Genomic DNA, 16,363 nt, shown 5'->3' on the forward strand with positions numbered 1-16,363 from the left:
AAAAAAAAAAAAAAAAAAAAGGCTGGGGAACGGGAGACTGGAACGGGAGATTCCAGGGTGACGGGGTGCAGGGGCCACCCATCACGCTTTGCCCTTTTCCTAACAGCAGCTGCTTTCATTTTAGAGAATCAGCCCTCCTCTCCACAAGGCAGTCTACATGGGCCTGTAAATCGGGTGCTCTGTCTTCCTCTAGCCAAGGGCAGGCACATGACCCAGTTTAGGCCATTCACACTCTCCTCCCAGGGTGTGCAATCTTGAGGTGAACGATCCAAGGAGAGAAAAAAGCTTAGAGCTAACCTATTCCAGCTGAGGTGCCCAGATGAGACAGCTGGGGAATTCCTGCTACCTGGATGCTAGAGTTCCTGGGCTCTTATCCTGGTTCTAAGCCTGGGTTTCTAGCCACTTGTCCAGTCTGTGAGCTACCTGGATCTCCCCTAATAAATTCCTGCTTTCTTGTTAGTCTGAGTCAGTTTCTGTGGCTTACAACAACAAAATCCAAAGATCCCAGGCTTCTTAACATGCTGTTGTGTTAGTTTCCTATTGTTGCTATAAAGTTTTCACAAATTTAGTGCCTTAAGACAACACGAATTTGGCTGGGTGTGGTGGCTCAACACCTGTAATTTCAGCACTTTGAGAGGCTAAGGCGGGAGGATACTTTGAGCTCAGGAGGTTGAGACCAACCTGGGCAACATGGTGAAACCCTGTTTCCACAAAAAATACAAAAATTAGCTGGACAGGGTGGTGCGTACCTCCTGAGCCTATAGTCCTAGCTACTTGGGAGGCCGAAGTGGGAGGATTGCTTAAGCCCGGGAGGTTGAGGCTGCAGTGAGCTGTGATCACAGCTCATGCCCACTGCACTCCAGTGAGACTCTGTCTCAAAAAAAAGCCTATGAATTTATTATATTACAGTTCCAGAGGTCAAGAGTCCTAAACTGAAGGTGTGGGCAGGGCTGAGCTCCTCCTGTCTGGAGGTCTTAGTAAAGAATCCATTTCCTTCCTTTTTCCAGCTTCCAGAGGCCACCTGCATTCCCTGGTTCATGGCCCCACCTTCAGTGGCAAAGCCAGAAGCCTAAGATTTCTCTATTTTGAAACAAAATTTTTCTTTTGGCTTCCTCAAATCACAGCAGCCTAATATTTCCAAGCTCTAACTCTGATTATCTTGCCATTCCTCTTATAAGGACCCTTGTGATTACAGTGGGCCCACCTGGATAATCCAGGCTAATCCCCCATCTTAATAGCCTTAACTTAATCACACGGGCAAAGTCTCCTTTACGACAAAAGGTAAAATATTCACAGGTTCCAGGGATTCCTGGGGCTATAATTGAGTCTATCATAGTAGTAATACCATGAACTGACAGAGCATTCAAGGGGAAGAGTAGGTTTCATGTGGTGGTGGGGTAGGGACAAAGTGAAGTTTGGCTCTGAGAAGCCTACAGGAGATGCGAGCCCCAGTGTAAGCAGTGAGTCTTTGGAGGGCGAGGGCCATGTCTTATTCTGTATCTCCATGAGTGCCTCGTTTAATTCCTTATACAAAAGTTCATTAACAACTTGTTAAACTGTTTCTAAAGGCTTCCCTGGTACACAGCTCAGGCTCCTGGTATCTCAGCCAGGTTGATTTCATTACCTGAAGTTGACCTAATACCAGCATGCCACCCTTGCCCCTATAAATCTGTATTTTCTTTTTTTTCTTTTTTGAGATAGGGTCTCACTCTGACTCCTAGGCTGGAGTGCAGTGGTGGTATGATCATGGCTCAAGGCAGCCTTGACCTCCTGGACTCAGGAGAGGGATCCTCCCACCTTAGCCTTCCGGGCTGCTGGGACTATAGGCACATGCCACCATGCCCACACCCAGCTGATTTTTTTTTTTTTTTTTTTGAGAGAGAGTCTAGCTCTGTCACCAGGCTGGAGTTCAGTGGCGATCTCCACTCACTGTAACTTCTACCTCCCAGGTTCAAGCGATTCTCCTGTCTCAGCCTCCTGAGTAGTTGGGATTATAGGCACACGCTGCCATGCCCAGCTAATTTTTGTATTTTTAGCAGAGATGGGGTTTCAGCTTGTTGGCCAAAATGGTCTCTATCTCCTGACCTTGTCATCTGCCCACCTCGGCCTCCCAAAGTGGTGAGATTACAGGCATGAACCACCGTGCCTGGCCTAATTTTTTGTACTTTTTGTAGAGATGAGGTTTCACCATGTTGCCCAGGCTGGTCTCAAACTCCTGTGATCAAGCAATCCTCCTGCCCCAGCGTGAGCCACCACGCCCGGCCAAACTTGTATTTTCTGATAAAATGTGCAATATAACAGAGTCCTAAATTTCACTCCTGATTCTAGGTCATCTCCAAGAATGGCTCTGGCCACTGTTACATGCATGGGGTGTTGACAACATGCTAGTGTCAGTGATCTGGTTGCTAATCCTGAACAGTGCTCCACTGTGCTTACAAACATGCCTTGAGAGTTGGGTGTGGTAACTCATGCCTGTAATCCCAGCACTTTGGGAGGCCAAGGCGGGCAGATCACCTGAGGTTGGGAGTTTGAGACCAGCCTGACCAACATGGAGAAACCCTGTCTCTACTAAAAATGCAAAATTAGCCAGGCGTGGTGGCACATACCTGTAATCCCAGCTACTTGGGAGGCTAAGGCAGGAGAATCGCTTGAACCCAGGAGGCAGAGCTTGCAGTGAGCCGAGATCTTGCCACTGCACTCCAGCCTGGGGGACAGAGCGAGACTCCATTTCAAAAGAAAAAAAAAAAAAAACCAAAAAGAAATTATTTTTAAGTTTTCACTTTAGAACACATTTAGAATTGTAGAAAAGTTACAAAGATAGTACAGAGTTCCTGTGTGTCTTTCACCAGAGGGCCCCCAATCTTAACATGTTAGGTAACCATGAACATTTGTCAAAATTAAGGCATTAATGCTGGTATATCACTGTTAACCAAATTCCTGGATTTTTGAGGTTGAGTGTTAGAGCCAGAAAAATAAAAAAGTAAATTCCTGGCTTTACTCAGACGTTGCTAGTTGTTCCACTGATGTTCCCTTTCTCTTCAAGGATTCAATCCAGGATGCCACATTACATTTTCAAAAAATTAATTAATTTTAATTTTTTTTTAAGAGCCAGTCTTGCTCTGTCCACCCAGGCTGGAGTGCAGTGGTGTTACCATAGCTCACTGCAACCTTGAACTCCTGGGCTTAGGCAATTCTCCTGTTTCAGCCTCTGATTAGCTAGGACTACAGGCATGCACCACCAGCTCAGCTAAATTTTATAATTTTTAGTAGAGACAGGGTCTCCCTATATTGCCCAGGCTAGTCTCCAACTCCTGGCCTCAGGTGATCCTCCCATCTGGGCCCCCCAAAGTGTTGGGAATACAGGTGTGAGCCACTGCATCTGGCCCACACTGCATGTAAAGAAATTCTTCTTGAAATTGTACATCTTTTTCCTTTCCAAGGCAACCTTCAAAAATACCTGTTAAACATTAGTCTTTAAACAACATGCTTCATGTAGGCAGAACTCAGGCAACAGCATGACCAATGCTCACTGGGCTCAGACCAGGGGTCTTGTGACAAAAAACCTACGAACTCACTGATGGTGGCACCCTCACTGCTTGGTCACATTGCTCTTCAGCAGCTTCTGCAGCTTTCTTGGGCTCGGGAAACTGCACTCCTGGACTCATGTCTACCACCCTCACTGTTTGCAAAAACAGTATTTGAACCGAAACTCACCTCCATCCTCTTCAGTGGGCTGATAAAATGGAAGTGGCACACCCTAAAAACAGGTGAAAAGCTCAAGTAAGGTCTTGCGCCAGGCATCACCTTGGTAAGCAAAGGGGAGGGCACCGGGTTGGGGTTGGGGGATGGTGCAGGTGTGTGATGGGAGGACAGTGGGGAGGAGCGAGGGCAGGGGAAGGATGTGCCTCTGTCTTGCTCCTTGGATCTGATGGGACCTGCCATTTTTCTTTTTTTTTTTTTTTGAGATGGAGTCTCGCTCTGTCACTCAGGCTGGAGTGCAGTGGCGCCATCTCAGCTCACTGCAAGCTCTGCCTCCTGGGTTCATGCCATTCTCCTGCCTCAGCCTCCCGAGTAGCTGGGACTACAGGCACACGCCGCCACGCCTGGCTAATTTTTTATATTTTTAGTAGAGACGGGGTTTCATTGTGTTAACCAGGATGGTCTCAATTTCCTGACCTTGTGATCCACCGGCCTTGGCCTCCCAAAGTGCTGGGATTACAGGCGTGAGTTACCACGCCCGGCCGGGACCCGCCGTTTTTCTATACGGCTCAGAGGGCGAAGAAACCCAGATAATGGGCCGCACGCGGTGGCTCAAGCCTGTAATCCCAGCACTTTGGGAGGCCGAGATGGGCAGATCACGAGGTCACAAGATCAAGACCATCCTGGCTAACACGGTGAAACCCCGTCTCTACTAAAAAAAATACAAAAAACTATCCGGGCAAGGTGGCGGGCGCCTGTAGTCCCAGCTACTCGGGAGGCTGAGGCAGGAGAATGGCGTGAACCCCGGAGGGGGAGCTTGCAGTGAGCTGAGATCCGGCCCCTGCACTCCAGCCTGGGCAACAGAGAGAGACTCTGTCTCAAAAAAAAAAAAAGAAACCCAGGTAATGGCAGGTCACTACTCAACTGTCATAAAACACCCAGCAACAAGTGGGAGCAAAACAGGTACCTAAAGTATCAGTGTACTTCCAGGCAAGGATGGGAGAAAAGGGTGTCTTGCTACATTTCCTGGCATTCTATGAAAATCTCTGGAGGATTGTTGCCTAGAGCAGGGATAGGTAAGCTTACGGCCTCTGGGCCAAATCTGGCTGTAGCCCACTATTTAAATAAAGTTTTATTGGAACACAGCTACAGTCATCTGTGTAAGAGTCCTCTGTGGCTGCTTTTGTAGACAAAGGCAGAGTTGAGTCATTGTGACAGAGACCATGTAGCTACAAAGTCTAAAAGAATTACTGTCTGGCCCTTTACAGAAAGAGTTCGCTGACCCCTGGCCCAGGAGCAGATTTCCACTTACAGATGGAGAACTGACTAACAAATAAATAGGCTTCTAAAAAGGACCAGTTTCTAGAACAGACAACTTCCAGACACACTTTGCCTGAAGCAAACCAAGAGGCAAGTGGGGGTACGCTGTGTACCTCATAGAGTTTGGTGGCAACAAGTTTCCTACCAGTGGTGTTGATTCCTTCCATAATTACAACCTGAAAGACAAAAACAAACAGGATTGCTAAGCAGTGGAGATCAACGAGGTCTGGAATACATTATTTTGAGGCAGTTAAAAGCATTGACCAACTACTCTTATTCTGTAATCATAAACTTAGGGCATTTTTGCAGAAAACAAATTAAGGGCGTTGCATTAGTAATAATAATTATGCTCTACATAAGTGATCTAATTTTCACAACAATCCTATGAGGTAAGAATTATTATTTCCATGTTGTGAGTGAAGACACTGTGGTTTAGATGGTTAAGTACCTTGCCCACAGGTATGCACCTCGTGGAGTGGGGAGTTGGGATTTGAGGCTGGGCAGTCGGGTCCCAGAGCCTCGGTCAGAGCATGGGGGAAATGGAAATCCCAACAGTGGTGTCTGCTCTGGGGCATGTGCTCCACCCGCACCCCATGGCAGCAGAGACAGGAACTAAGGAGCAGCTGCGCATGGCACAGCACATACTCTTCAGGGGTAGAGTGCACCTGCATCCTGGTGGAACTCCTCCAATCTCACCTGTCCGGGAAACAGAGAATATTCCTTAAGCTCAGATAAATCCACTGGGATTTGAGCACCCGAGGAATGTTCCCGGTCTCCCTCGAGAATCACTGACTTGTTGTTCAGTTTCCCGTTGCTATCACAGCCAATCTGGCCCAGCAGAGTGACAGTCTCCTACCAACGGAAGGTCACAGCATAAGAATGACAGTCTTTGGAGCAGGAGCTCAAAATCTGAAGTCAATAGGATGAATAGCAAAACAAACTGCAAACAACAAATACATTTTTTGGCAGGGCATTGCTTTGACCCTGAGGTGACTACAGCATCATCACTGACTCTCAGGATGGAAGAACTCTGAAAGGGCATCTTGTCCACCCACCAGCCCAGCACTTGAGCCCTCCGAGGAGGCTGCCTAAGTGTGAGCATCTCTAGTGTAGGGGAACTTGCCCCTGGATGCCCACCCCACCTGGTCCTCACCACCCCAGGGCAGCCCACTGCATCTCTGGACAGCTATAACTACTTAATAATAGCTAACATTTCTTGAGCTTACTAAATACCATGCACTATTCTAAAATGTATTCTTAGGCATTTTATATATATTAACTCATTTAATCCTTGCAACAACCATCAGGTGGATATTATTGTACCCATTTTACAGATGAGGAAAACAAGCAACAGAGAGGTTAGATAATTTAGTCAAGGTCAAACTGTGGGTGAAGCTTGGGTTTGAGACCAGAAATTTGGCTCTAGAGCCATATCCTTAGCAACATACCATACAACCTCTTAACAGGAAGTTGTTTATTAATCGAGCTAAAATCTCTGTCCCCATGGCTTCCTCTGTTCTGTTCCTACTCTTGGGAGAAAAGAGAGGAAGTCTCATCTTTCCCAGTGATTGTGCTTCCCTGCCTTCCCTCAATTACTTCCTTCCAAGTCCTCCAACACTTCCTTCTATGACACAGTTCTGCATCACTTCCCCAACTGGTCATTCTTTGAATGTAAACATTGACAAAGGTACTTTAAAGAAACTTCTAGAATATATTTCCTCTTAGATTAGAAAACATTCTAGAGAGAAAGTACTGGTATATACACCAGATTAAACTATGATATAAAGATAGTATTGGCAGCAGTTTGTCTATAACAAGAGACCAAACCAGGGGAGAGACTGTGAGTCATTGTCCAGAGAACAAGATTGTGAAAACCTCACCCTCGCTGCTGTCCTTTTATCTCGATACTTGAATGCTTCTATTTGTGGGAAATCCCCAGGGAGCTACCTGACTCACCACTAAGGGAAACAAGGCCTTCAGTCTCTGCTTATGTGCAAGACTCTAATCCAAGTGGGAAGAAAATCCACAAAACCAGACAGCACTTACAAATTTTTCTACAGAAGGGCCTATTTTCCCAAATTCAACCAAGATAGATGTTCAAACTAGAACACAGACAATAAGTGAAAAAGGAAGCAAGAAGGATGCCTCTTGGTCATCGATTTAAAAATGTAATATTAATTAGTGAGAACTATTAGAACAACTCTTACCTGTGCTGGGGCTAGCAAAGGAGTGAAAGCTTCAATCTTGTAATGTTCCTTGAGTTCGCTGCCAAGTTCTTCTATCTTACAGGTCAGAACTGCAATCCCAGAAGTGGAAAAAAAAATATTATGTGAAGACATTTCACTTGCCAAGAAGAGAAAATACAGCACATTGTAAAATATTAAAGTCAGTCATTTTACAGAAGCAGGAAGGGTGCCTGGACATCTGGCCAGTTTAAACCTTCTAAAACTCTTGTCAATTTTCCGATATTTGGTTGCTGAACCTGGCCTTCCATCTGGCCACAGGAGACCCCACAGCACAATTCCAGGGAATCGGTATGAACCCCACCCCATCCCCAAGTCTGCCCTTTACTCAAGTCCTCATTGAGGTTTTAGGCAAGTCAAGGCCAACCTGAAGAAGGCTTCTAAGGAAGGAGCCATGAATATCTTTAAGTTGAATTCCTTTACATCGTTCAAGTTTTTGCTGCTGGGAATGGTGATGTGCTTTTTAGCCAAGTGAAGTGACTTGGGGCAATCACTGATAGTATTGCCAGTGTCCCTCCACTACTAGGGATTCCATGAAGACATCTACCAACTCGTATATTCAAAGGCAACCTTGGAACTTGTTCTACCAGCCTAGCTGAAGCTTTATTACTCTAGACCCTTCCAGGTGGTTTTATATCCACCAGAATTTCAAAGGGAAAAACAATCACCTTCTCGAATGTCTGGGAGCTTCTGAAACATGGATTTGTAGCTCCCTGTTAGTACCTCTGGACACCCCAAGACCTTCAGGCTGATGTTTCCAGCTCCTCCTCTCCCAGACCAAGATACTCCCTGTGCTGAGCCGAAGGAGGTAACCACTTCTCCTCGGTTACTTCTTGAGTTGTATTTCTGGGAGGGAGTAGCACTAATTGGAAGCAAAAAGGATTAATATTATTGTGTTCATATCTAAAGGGAGAGAGGCATAACATGAGGTTATCTTTGGAAATGGGGACTGGAGAAAAGGAAGGTGGCCTCATAGTTTATAAATCAAATCAGTTTAATGGGGTTGGACATACCCAGACCTTTAAGGAATTTCAGGAATGAAGGGTTGAGGAATACCAGGCTGAGGAATACCAAACATTTTTAGAGAAGTTTAGAGACAGAAATGTATTTTAAAAGGTTGTCGTTCTCTTGGCATTAAAATTAAGCAAGGCAAACAAATCCCCGGATTCTGAATTGATTAAAAGGCAAACTTTAAGTTCCATTTTTCTCTTCTTATGAATTTTTAGCATTTATTGGAACATCATCTGAGCCTGCAACTGTGGATAAGCCAAAACTTGCTGAGCATATATAAAAACTCACAATATGGTTCAAGGTAGAAACAACAATAAAATGAAGTTAAAATTAATCAACTTTCCCCAGTGTCTATAGAGGTGGAGAAGTAATGAATTAACAGTCTGGTGATATGCAAACATTCCCATTTTTCTAGGCTCAACTGCCAAGTTCTCACGTTTCCACTCCCTGACTGGTAAATTACACCTCTAAGAACACATGGATATTGCCGATCTGCTTAGATAACAGTGAAGTCTTCTAATCCTCTGGTTGTAAACACGCCGTACAGAGCTCTATTTAAAACAGGCTTTGTTTAATGCACTGAAACTCTGCAGGAACCAGTTTTATGTGGGGCACCATCGCAATTAATGCTATCATTCTTTCTTTTCACAGAGAGGCTACAGAAAATGAGCTCAATTAATTATCTCAATCTCCAGTGCCACCTCTACCTGAATAATTTAGAAGTTACTTTCATACATTACAAAACCAGTTTCTGCCGTCAGCTTTATTAGTGTGCATTAAAAAATAACTAGGCAGCATTTTGCCAACTTCTCCAAGCTCTTCCCTGGGAAGCTCCCTGAGCCATCCATTACAGCAGGCCCTTTAATGCAGCAAGATGCTCACATGAGGACAGCTGTAAACAGATCTACAGGTTTCAGAGCATTGTACTGACATGTGGAGAATATAACTCCTGCAATGGTGTTGGCATGTCCATAAGAGCCATCCCTACATACCAGGTTGCAAAGATGCTCTTGTTAAGTCTAGAAAGCTTTCTTCCAAAAAGTCTGAGAACTCCCCAAAGCAGCAGTAGACCACCCTAAAGTAAAACTGTCCTTCAAAATCCAAATACCGCCAGGCATGCTGGCTCACGCCTATAATCCCAGTACTTTGGGAGGCTAAGGCAGGCAGACTGCTTGAGGCCAGGAGTTCGAGACCAGCTTGGGCAACATGGTAAAACCCCATCTCTACAAAAATTAGCTGGGCTTTGTAGTATACACCTGTAGTCCCAGCTACGCAGGAGGCTGAGGTAGGAGGATCACCTGAGCCTGGAAGGCCAGTGAGCTATGATTGTGCCACTGCACTCTAGCCTGGGTAACAGAGTGAAAGCCTATCTTAAAAAAAAAAAAACAGGCCGGGTGCGGTGGCTCAAGCCTGTAATGCCAGCACTTTGGGAGGCCGAGACAGGCAGATCACGAGGTCAGGAGATCGAGACCATCCTGGCTAACATGGTGAAACCCCGTCTCTACTAAAAAATACAACAACAACAAAAAAAACTAGCCAGGCGAGGTGGCGGCGCCTGTAGTCCCAGCTACTCGGGAGGCTGAGGCAGGAGAATGGCGTGAACCCGGGAGGCGGAGCTTGCAGTGAGCTGAGATCCGGCCACTGCACTCCAACCTGGGCGACAGAGCGAGACTCCGTCTCAAAAAAAAAAAAAAAAAAAGAAAAAAAATCCAATAACCACTCACCTTGAATGACTGCAGAGCTTCTATCACCAGGTTTCTGAAGTGACAGAGCTGAAAAGGCTAGGCACGGTGGCTCATGCTTGGACATCCTAGCACTTTGGGAGGTTGAGGTGGGTGGATCACCTGAGGTTGGGAGTGCAAGATCAGCCTGGCCGACAGGCGAAAGAAACCCTGTCTCTACTAAAAATACAAAAATTAGCCAGGCGTGGTGGCAGGCGCCTGTAGACCCAGCTACTCGGGAAGCTGAGGCAGGAGAATCGCTTGAACTGGGGAGGCAGAGGCTGCAGTGAGCCAAGATGGTGCTACTGCACTCCAGCCTGTGTGACAAAGTGAGACTGTCTCCAAAAAAAAAAAAAAAAAGTGACAGAGTTGAAAAATCTTAAGCACTGGTTCATCTAGAAGTGATCCAAAGTAGAGGTAATGACTCCTGGTAGTTGGTGTTTCCCTAAAGGGTTAATACTACTGCTCCTGAGCCTCATCTTGATGTGGAAGCTCCTAAAAACCCACCTACTCAGCAGAGCACTTGCCTATGGAATTCTCTAATATGAGATGTGTCATTTACGGATTTTAAAAAATTACATGTGATCTTTGTGGATTTATGTGCAATGATGGCAGAGGGACAAAATACCAATTAAGTCAGTGCAGATTCACAGTGACAAGAAAATTCTCAGAAACTAGTTGTAACCTGAGTTTGAAACAATAAACAGGTTACGAAACATTATGAACAAAGATATGTGCTTTTCTTTAAAAACAAAACAAAAAAAACTTTAGATGAAAAGAAAGAAAAAGAAACCCAACAAAACACAAACAGAAGCAGGTGGAAACCTACTTGCCTCTACTGACAAGACCTGTTAAGACTCTTAGACTTCTGAATAGACAGGTTGTTTTCAATAGAAGGTATCAGTTCCTGATCTAGGAAATGAGCCCTAGAAAAGTGGGTGGAAAGTGAGTTTCCTTAATTACCGTAAGAGACAGTAATTTTCCACAAAGAAAGGGAAAGCAAGGAAGGCAGAGAGCAATAGGCTTTCAAGCCAATTCACTGCAGATGTACATGCCCACCTACAGTTAATAAATAACTCTGCTGTTAGCCTTCCTCAGATAGCCAGAGAAAGGGAGGGGAAGCCAGCTTTATGGCACTTGAATGAATTATGATCCATACCTTGGAGAGAAACTTGATGGTGAGAGGAGCTGATGGGGGCTACGAGTTGACACACTTCTTTTTGTTAGGGGGGTTTCTGGGGTGGAGATAGTTCGCTTCTGAGAACCCTAGGGAAAAAAAAAGGAAAACAAAATCTCAGTCCTACTAGACCCAATACTAATTAAGTGTATAGTTCCTTGGAAGAAAAGGGAGAGCATGTCCAAACGAAGGTACAAAACAGGACTGGGTGGGTTCTCTTCTTAAGGCCCCATCATCCAAGCATAATCTCAAAAAGAAATCTTCAACGACTGTAACCAACATTCAGGACACTCTCCCTATTTTGAAGGCAATTACGAGAAAGCAAACATTTTCCAGAAAGGACCACCAGGCTGGTAATCTGTCCTGTCAAATCCTTCATATGTTTACTTTCTGTCTCCATCTCTCTGTTTTCAAACAGATCTGAGTTTTACAATGCATAGTTTTGACCTACGTGTATACATTTTCCTGAGAAGGAATGGGACATTACTACTTACTCTGGCAAAGTATACCACACATTTTCTTTTTTCTTTTTTTTTTTTGAGACGGAGTCTCGCTCTGTCACCCAGGCTGGAGTGCTGTGGCCGGATCTCAGCTCACTGCAAGCTCCGCCTCCCGGGTCTTACGCCATTCTCCTGCCTCAGCCTCCCGAGTAGCTGGGACTACAGGCGCCTGCCACCTCGCCCGGCTAGTTTTTTGTATTTTTTAGTAGAGACAGGGTTTCACCGTGTTAGCCAGGATGGTCTCGATCTCCTGACCTCGTGATCCGCCCGTCTCGGCCTCCCAAAGTGCTGGGATTACAGGCTTGAGCCACCGCGCCTGGCCTATACCACACATTTTCAAAGGAAATGACTCCCGGCAGATAACAGATAACAAGGTTGAGCTCATACTAGAAGAGTCAGCAAACACCTCATTGATGGTCACTCCTTTTTTTTTTTTTTCCTTTGACTCATCAACAAGAATCCAAAGATGAGCCCAGAATGGAGGCTGAAACCTACAGTCCAGAGACCCATTGCTCCCTAAAGTCTAGAATAATCAACTATAATAGAGAAAACAAAATCCTTGCCTGGATAGCAGCCAGGAAGCCAGCTAATCTGCAGCTTTCCTTGCCCTAGGGCTCCTCCTGGCTGCAAGTTTAAGAAGTTATACTGCCGAATGGTCAACTGGTAGCAACTGCAGGACAGAATGCCAGAGAACAGATTCAAAACCATCATTAGGTAGCTGCAATGGAAAATAGATTTAAAACAAAATCCCTTATTCTACCATCCTGATATAATAACCACTTTTGAATATTCCTTAATAGTATTTTAATATTTTTCTAGGCCAGGGGTGGTGGCTCATGCCTGTTATCCCAGCACTCTGGGAGGTCAAAGTGGGAGGATCACCTGAGCCCAGGAGTTTAACACCAGCCTGGGCAACAGGGAGACCTCACATCTGAGGAGAAAAAAAAAAGCCAGGCGTGGTGGCTGATAATTTTCATATTAAGATTACAAATATACCAATTATAGTCATAATCTTAGTTTAAATATAAACCTAAGTATTTTATGTGCTGATTTTTTCACTCTCTATTAATTATAAATATTTTCCCACACTGTTTTTTTAAATATATTTTTTTGAGATGGAGTCACTCTGTCACCCAGGCTTGGGCACAGTGGCAAGATCTTGGCTCACTACAACCTCTGCCTCCTGGGCTCAAGCAATTCTGCTGCCTCAGCCTCTCAAGTAGCTGGGATTACAGGTGCCCGCCATCACACCTAACTAATTTTTGTATCTTTTTTTTTTTCTTTTTGAGACGGAGTCTCGCTCTGTCACCCAGGCTGGAGTGCTGTGGCCGGATCTCAGCTCACTGCAAGCTCCGCCTCCCGGGTTCATGCCATTCTCCTGCCTCAGGCTCCCGGGTAGCTGGGACTACAGGTGCCGCCACGTTGCCCGGCTAGTTTTTTGTAGTTTTTAGTAGAGACGGGGTTTCACCGTGTTAGCCAGGATGGTCTCGATCTCCTGACCTCGTGATCCGCCCGTCTCGGCCTCCCAAAGTGCCGGGATTACAGGCTTGAGCCACCGCGCCCGGCCAATTTTTGTATCTTTAGTAGAGATGGGGTTTTGTCATGTTGGCCAGGCTGGTCTCGAACTCCTGACCTCAAGTGATCCACCTGCCTCGGCCTCCCAAAATGCTGGAATTACACATATGAGCTACTGCACTTGGCCCAATCTTTTTCCTTTTTTTTTTTTTTTTTTTCTGAGACAGAGTTTCACTTCACTCTTGTTGCCCAGGCTGGAGTGCAATGTGCAATCTCAGCTCACTGCAACCTCGGCTCACCGCAACTCCACCTCCCGGGTTCAAGTGATTCTCCAGCCTCAGCCTCTCGAGTAGCTGGGACTACAGGCATGTGCCACCATGCCCAGCTAATTTTGTATTTCTAGTAGAGACAGGAGTTTTGCCATGTTGGTCAGGATGGTCTCGAAGTCCTGACCTCAGGTGATCCACCCACCTCGGCCTCCCAAAGTGCTAGGATTACAGGCATAAGCCACCACGCCTGTCTAGTTTCATCCTTCCTTTCTCTCTCTCTCTCTTTTTTTTTATGGAATTTTGCTCTGATTGCCCAGGCTGGAGTGCAGTGGCGCGATCTCAGCTCACTGCAACTTCTGCCGCCTGGGTTCAAGCAATTCTCCTGCCTCAGCCTCCCGGGTAGCCAGGATTATAGGCGCCCGCCGCCACGCCCAGCTAATATTTTTGTATTTTTAGTAGAGACAGGGTTTCGCCATGTTGGCCAGGCTGGTCTTGAACTCCTGACCTCAGGTGATCCCCTCTTCTCGGCCTCCCAAAGTGCTGGGATTACTGGCGTGAGCCACCGCGGTGGCCGGCTTCATCATTTTTAATGATAAATGTAGTCAGCAATGGTACCATATTTTCATATCCTAGGGTAAGCACATTCTCACACCCACAGAGAAAATCAAATTATAACCAGTTTATTAATTTACTAGAAATATAACTGCCGAGGGTATGGTAACGTCAAGTCACCAGGCTAACACATTCTCTCCCTGTTAGACAGAGACATGGCAGCCAAATCATCAGCAGATTTAGGGTGAACACGGAAGCAAAAGAACAGCTGTCAATTGCACAGGTGAAATATTTAAAAGTGATAAGCTAAAATCACTGACATACCATATTTACCTTTATAGTAGAAGGATACCTGTTCCTAAGACCTGAGGGTCAGGCAACCTCAGCCTGGCACTGTTTGTCTGAAAAGGCCAACCTTCACACTTTGCCTTTTTTTTTTTTTTTTTTGAGATGGAGTCTCACTCTCTCGCCCAGGCTAGAGTGCAATGGCACGATCTCAGCTCACTGCAACCTCCACCTCCCAGGTTCAAGTGATTCTTCCGTCTCAGCCCCTCGAGTAGCTGGGATTACAGGCACCCGCCATCATGCCCAGCTAATTTTTGCACTTTTGTAGAGATGGGGTTTCACCATGGTGGCCAGGCTGGTCTTGAACTCCTGACCTCAGGTGATCTGTACACCTTGGCCTCCCAAAGTACTGGGATTACAGGTGTGAGCCACCACGCCTGGCCACACTTTGACTATTTTATCATGCTGCCATTGATGCATGGCCTAACAGTGACTGAACAATTTCCATGTGATGAGTACTGTTCTAAGCATTTTATGTATCTCTAGTCCAGACACATAATGTTTGCTTAACATTTCAATCCAACTCATTTAGCGTGGAATTCACAGTCACAAACTTTTTTTTCGTTCTTTTTTTTTTTTCTTGAGACGGAGTCTCTCTCTGTCGCCCAGCCTGGAGTGCAGTGGTGTGATCCTGGCTCACTGCAACCTCCGCCTCCCAAGTTCAAGCGATTCTCCTGCCTCAGCCTCCTGAGTAGCTGGGATTATAGGCACCCACCACCATACCCAGCTAATTTTTTATTTTGAGTAGAGATGGGGTTTCACTGGTCTCAAACTCCTGACCTCAAGTGATCCACCTGCTTCAGTCTCCTAGAGTGCTGGGATCACAGGCGTGAGCCACTGCACCCGGCCTCACAGTCACAAACTTTGATTCACAATTTAGTCTCTTAAGTATTTCCATAGAGGGAATGGGATATCCTAAATATGGAATTTCAGTCATTGGAAGGGTATCTACTTGAACAGTAAAATAAGCAAATTTGTACCTGGCTTACTCATCAGTCTACTGACAGCTGGGTTACCATGAGTCAGACTCCAAGAATACGATCAATTCTGGATACACAGACAAATGAGATAAAATTCTGGATCTGTGAAGCTGACAACCAGATAAAACTGTGGTGGTCCCATTGGTATTGCAATTGAGATCCTATTTGGAGAGCCAACCACACTCCCTTATTCAGAGGTCTTCTCACAACTATTAACGTGCCAGGGTGCTGGGAAAACAGTAGCAAGTAAAAACAAAGTCTCTATTCTCAAGGAGCTTCCATCTAATGGAGCGAAGGCCAACCAAAACAAAAAAGTAAGTATATAACATGTTTGGTGGTAATAAAGCAAGAGAATAATGAGAAAAATAAAGCAAGAAAATAAAACAGAGGAAGGGTTTTGTTCTTTTAGGCAGGCTTGTTCCCTCTGACGAGGAGACATAGGAAATTGACCTATATTTGCCATGGCAGAAGCAGAGAGCAAGGGGCAGCAGGGAAAGAGGACAGAAGGAGGAGGGGGCCAGCTCCTACAGAACCTCACACATGCTGGTTCAAACTCTGGGTATTAGGAGGAAAGATGAAAAGTCAGTGGGAGAGATGTGAGCAAGAAAACCTGCCCTTTCGTTGGGAAGGAGCACCCTGGCTGCTGGGTGGAGAGCTGGTTAGAGGTGGACACGGCAGAAAGAAGCCAACGGACTAGTTAGGAGGCTGTCCCAATCATTCGGGAGACAATGATGCTGTGGACCTGGTAGTGGCAGTGGAAATGGTGAGAGGTGGCCAGATCCTGGAGAGGGATGACAGGACTGGCAGCTAAGTTGGACGTGGGGTGTGAGAGAAAAAGGATTTAAGGAGGTCTCCAAGATTCTTGGCCTGAGCCAATGGAAGAACGGAGGTGTCCTTCACTGGGATATGGACACGGAAAACCACTTTAGGGGGAAAATTAAATGAGTTACAGTCTCTCCAATCTTAAGAAACTCTAACAAACACCTCATTATTTCTTTTAATATTATATGCACCTGGTTTTGTGCTAGCAA

General features: G+C 45.6%; 1 protein-coding gene across 1 annotated transcript in view; it reads right to left on the reverse strand.

The window, feature by feature from the left end:
- The window catches only part of POLA2 (DNA polymerase alpha 2, accessory subunit), a 37,897-nt gene that overhangs the window by 11,979 nt on the left and 9,555 nt on the right, over positions 1–16,363 (reverse strand). The window contains exons 5-10 of the mRNA XM_023186358.1: positions 11,154–11,260; positions 7,931–8,124; positions 7,227–7,315; positions 5,716–5,871; positions 5,133–5,195; positions 3,715–3,757 (exon numbers count right to left, since the gene is read on the reverse strand). Coding sequence (XP_023042126.1) covers positions 3,715–3,757; positions 5,133–5,195; positions 5,716–5,871; positions 7,227–7,315; positions 7,931–8,124; positions 11,154–11,260 — 652 coding nt within the window. The remainder of the gene's footprint in view (positions 1–3,714; positions 3,758–5,132; positions 5,196–5,715; positions 5,872–7,226; positions 7,316–7,930; positions 8,125–11,153; positions 11,261–16,363) is intronic.

The sequence above is a fragment of the Piliocolobus tephrosceles genome, chromosome 13, assembly GCF_002776525.5.
Source record: "Piliocolobus tephrosceles isolate RC106 chromosome 13, ASM277652v3, whole genome shotgun sequence".
Taxonomy (NCBI): Eukaryota; Metazoa; Chordata; class Mammalia; order Primates; family Cercopithecidae; genus Piliocolobus; species Piliocolobus tephrosceles.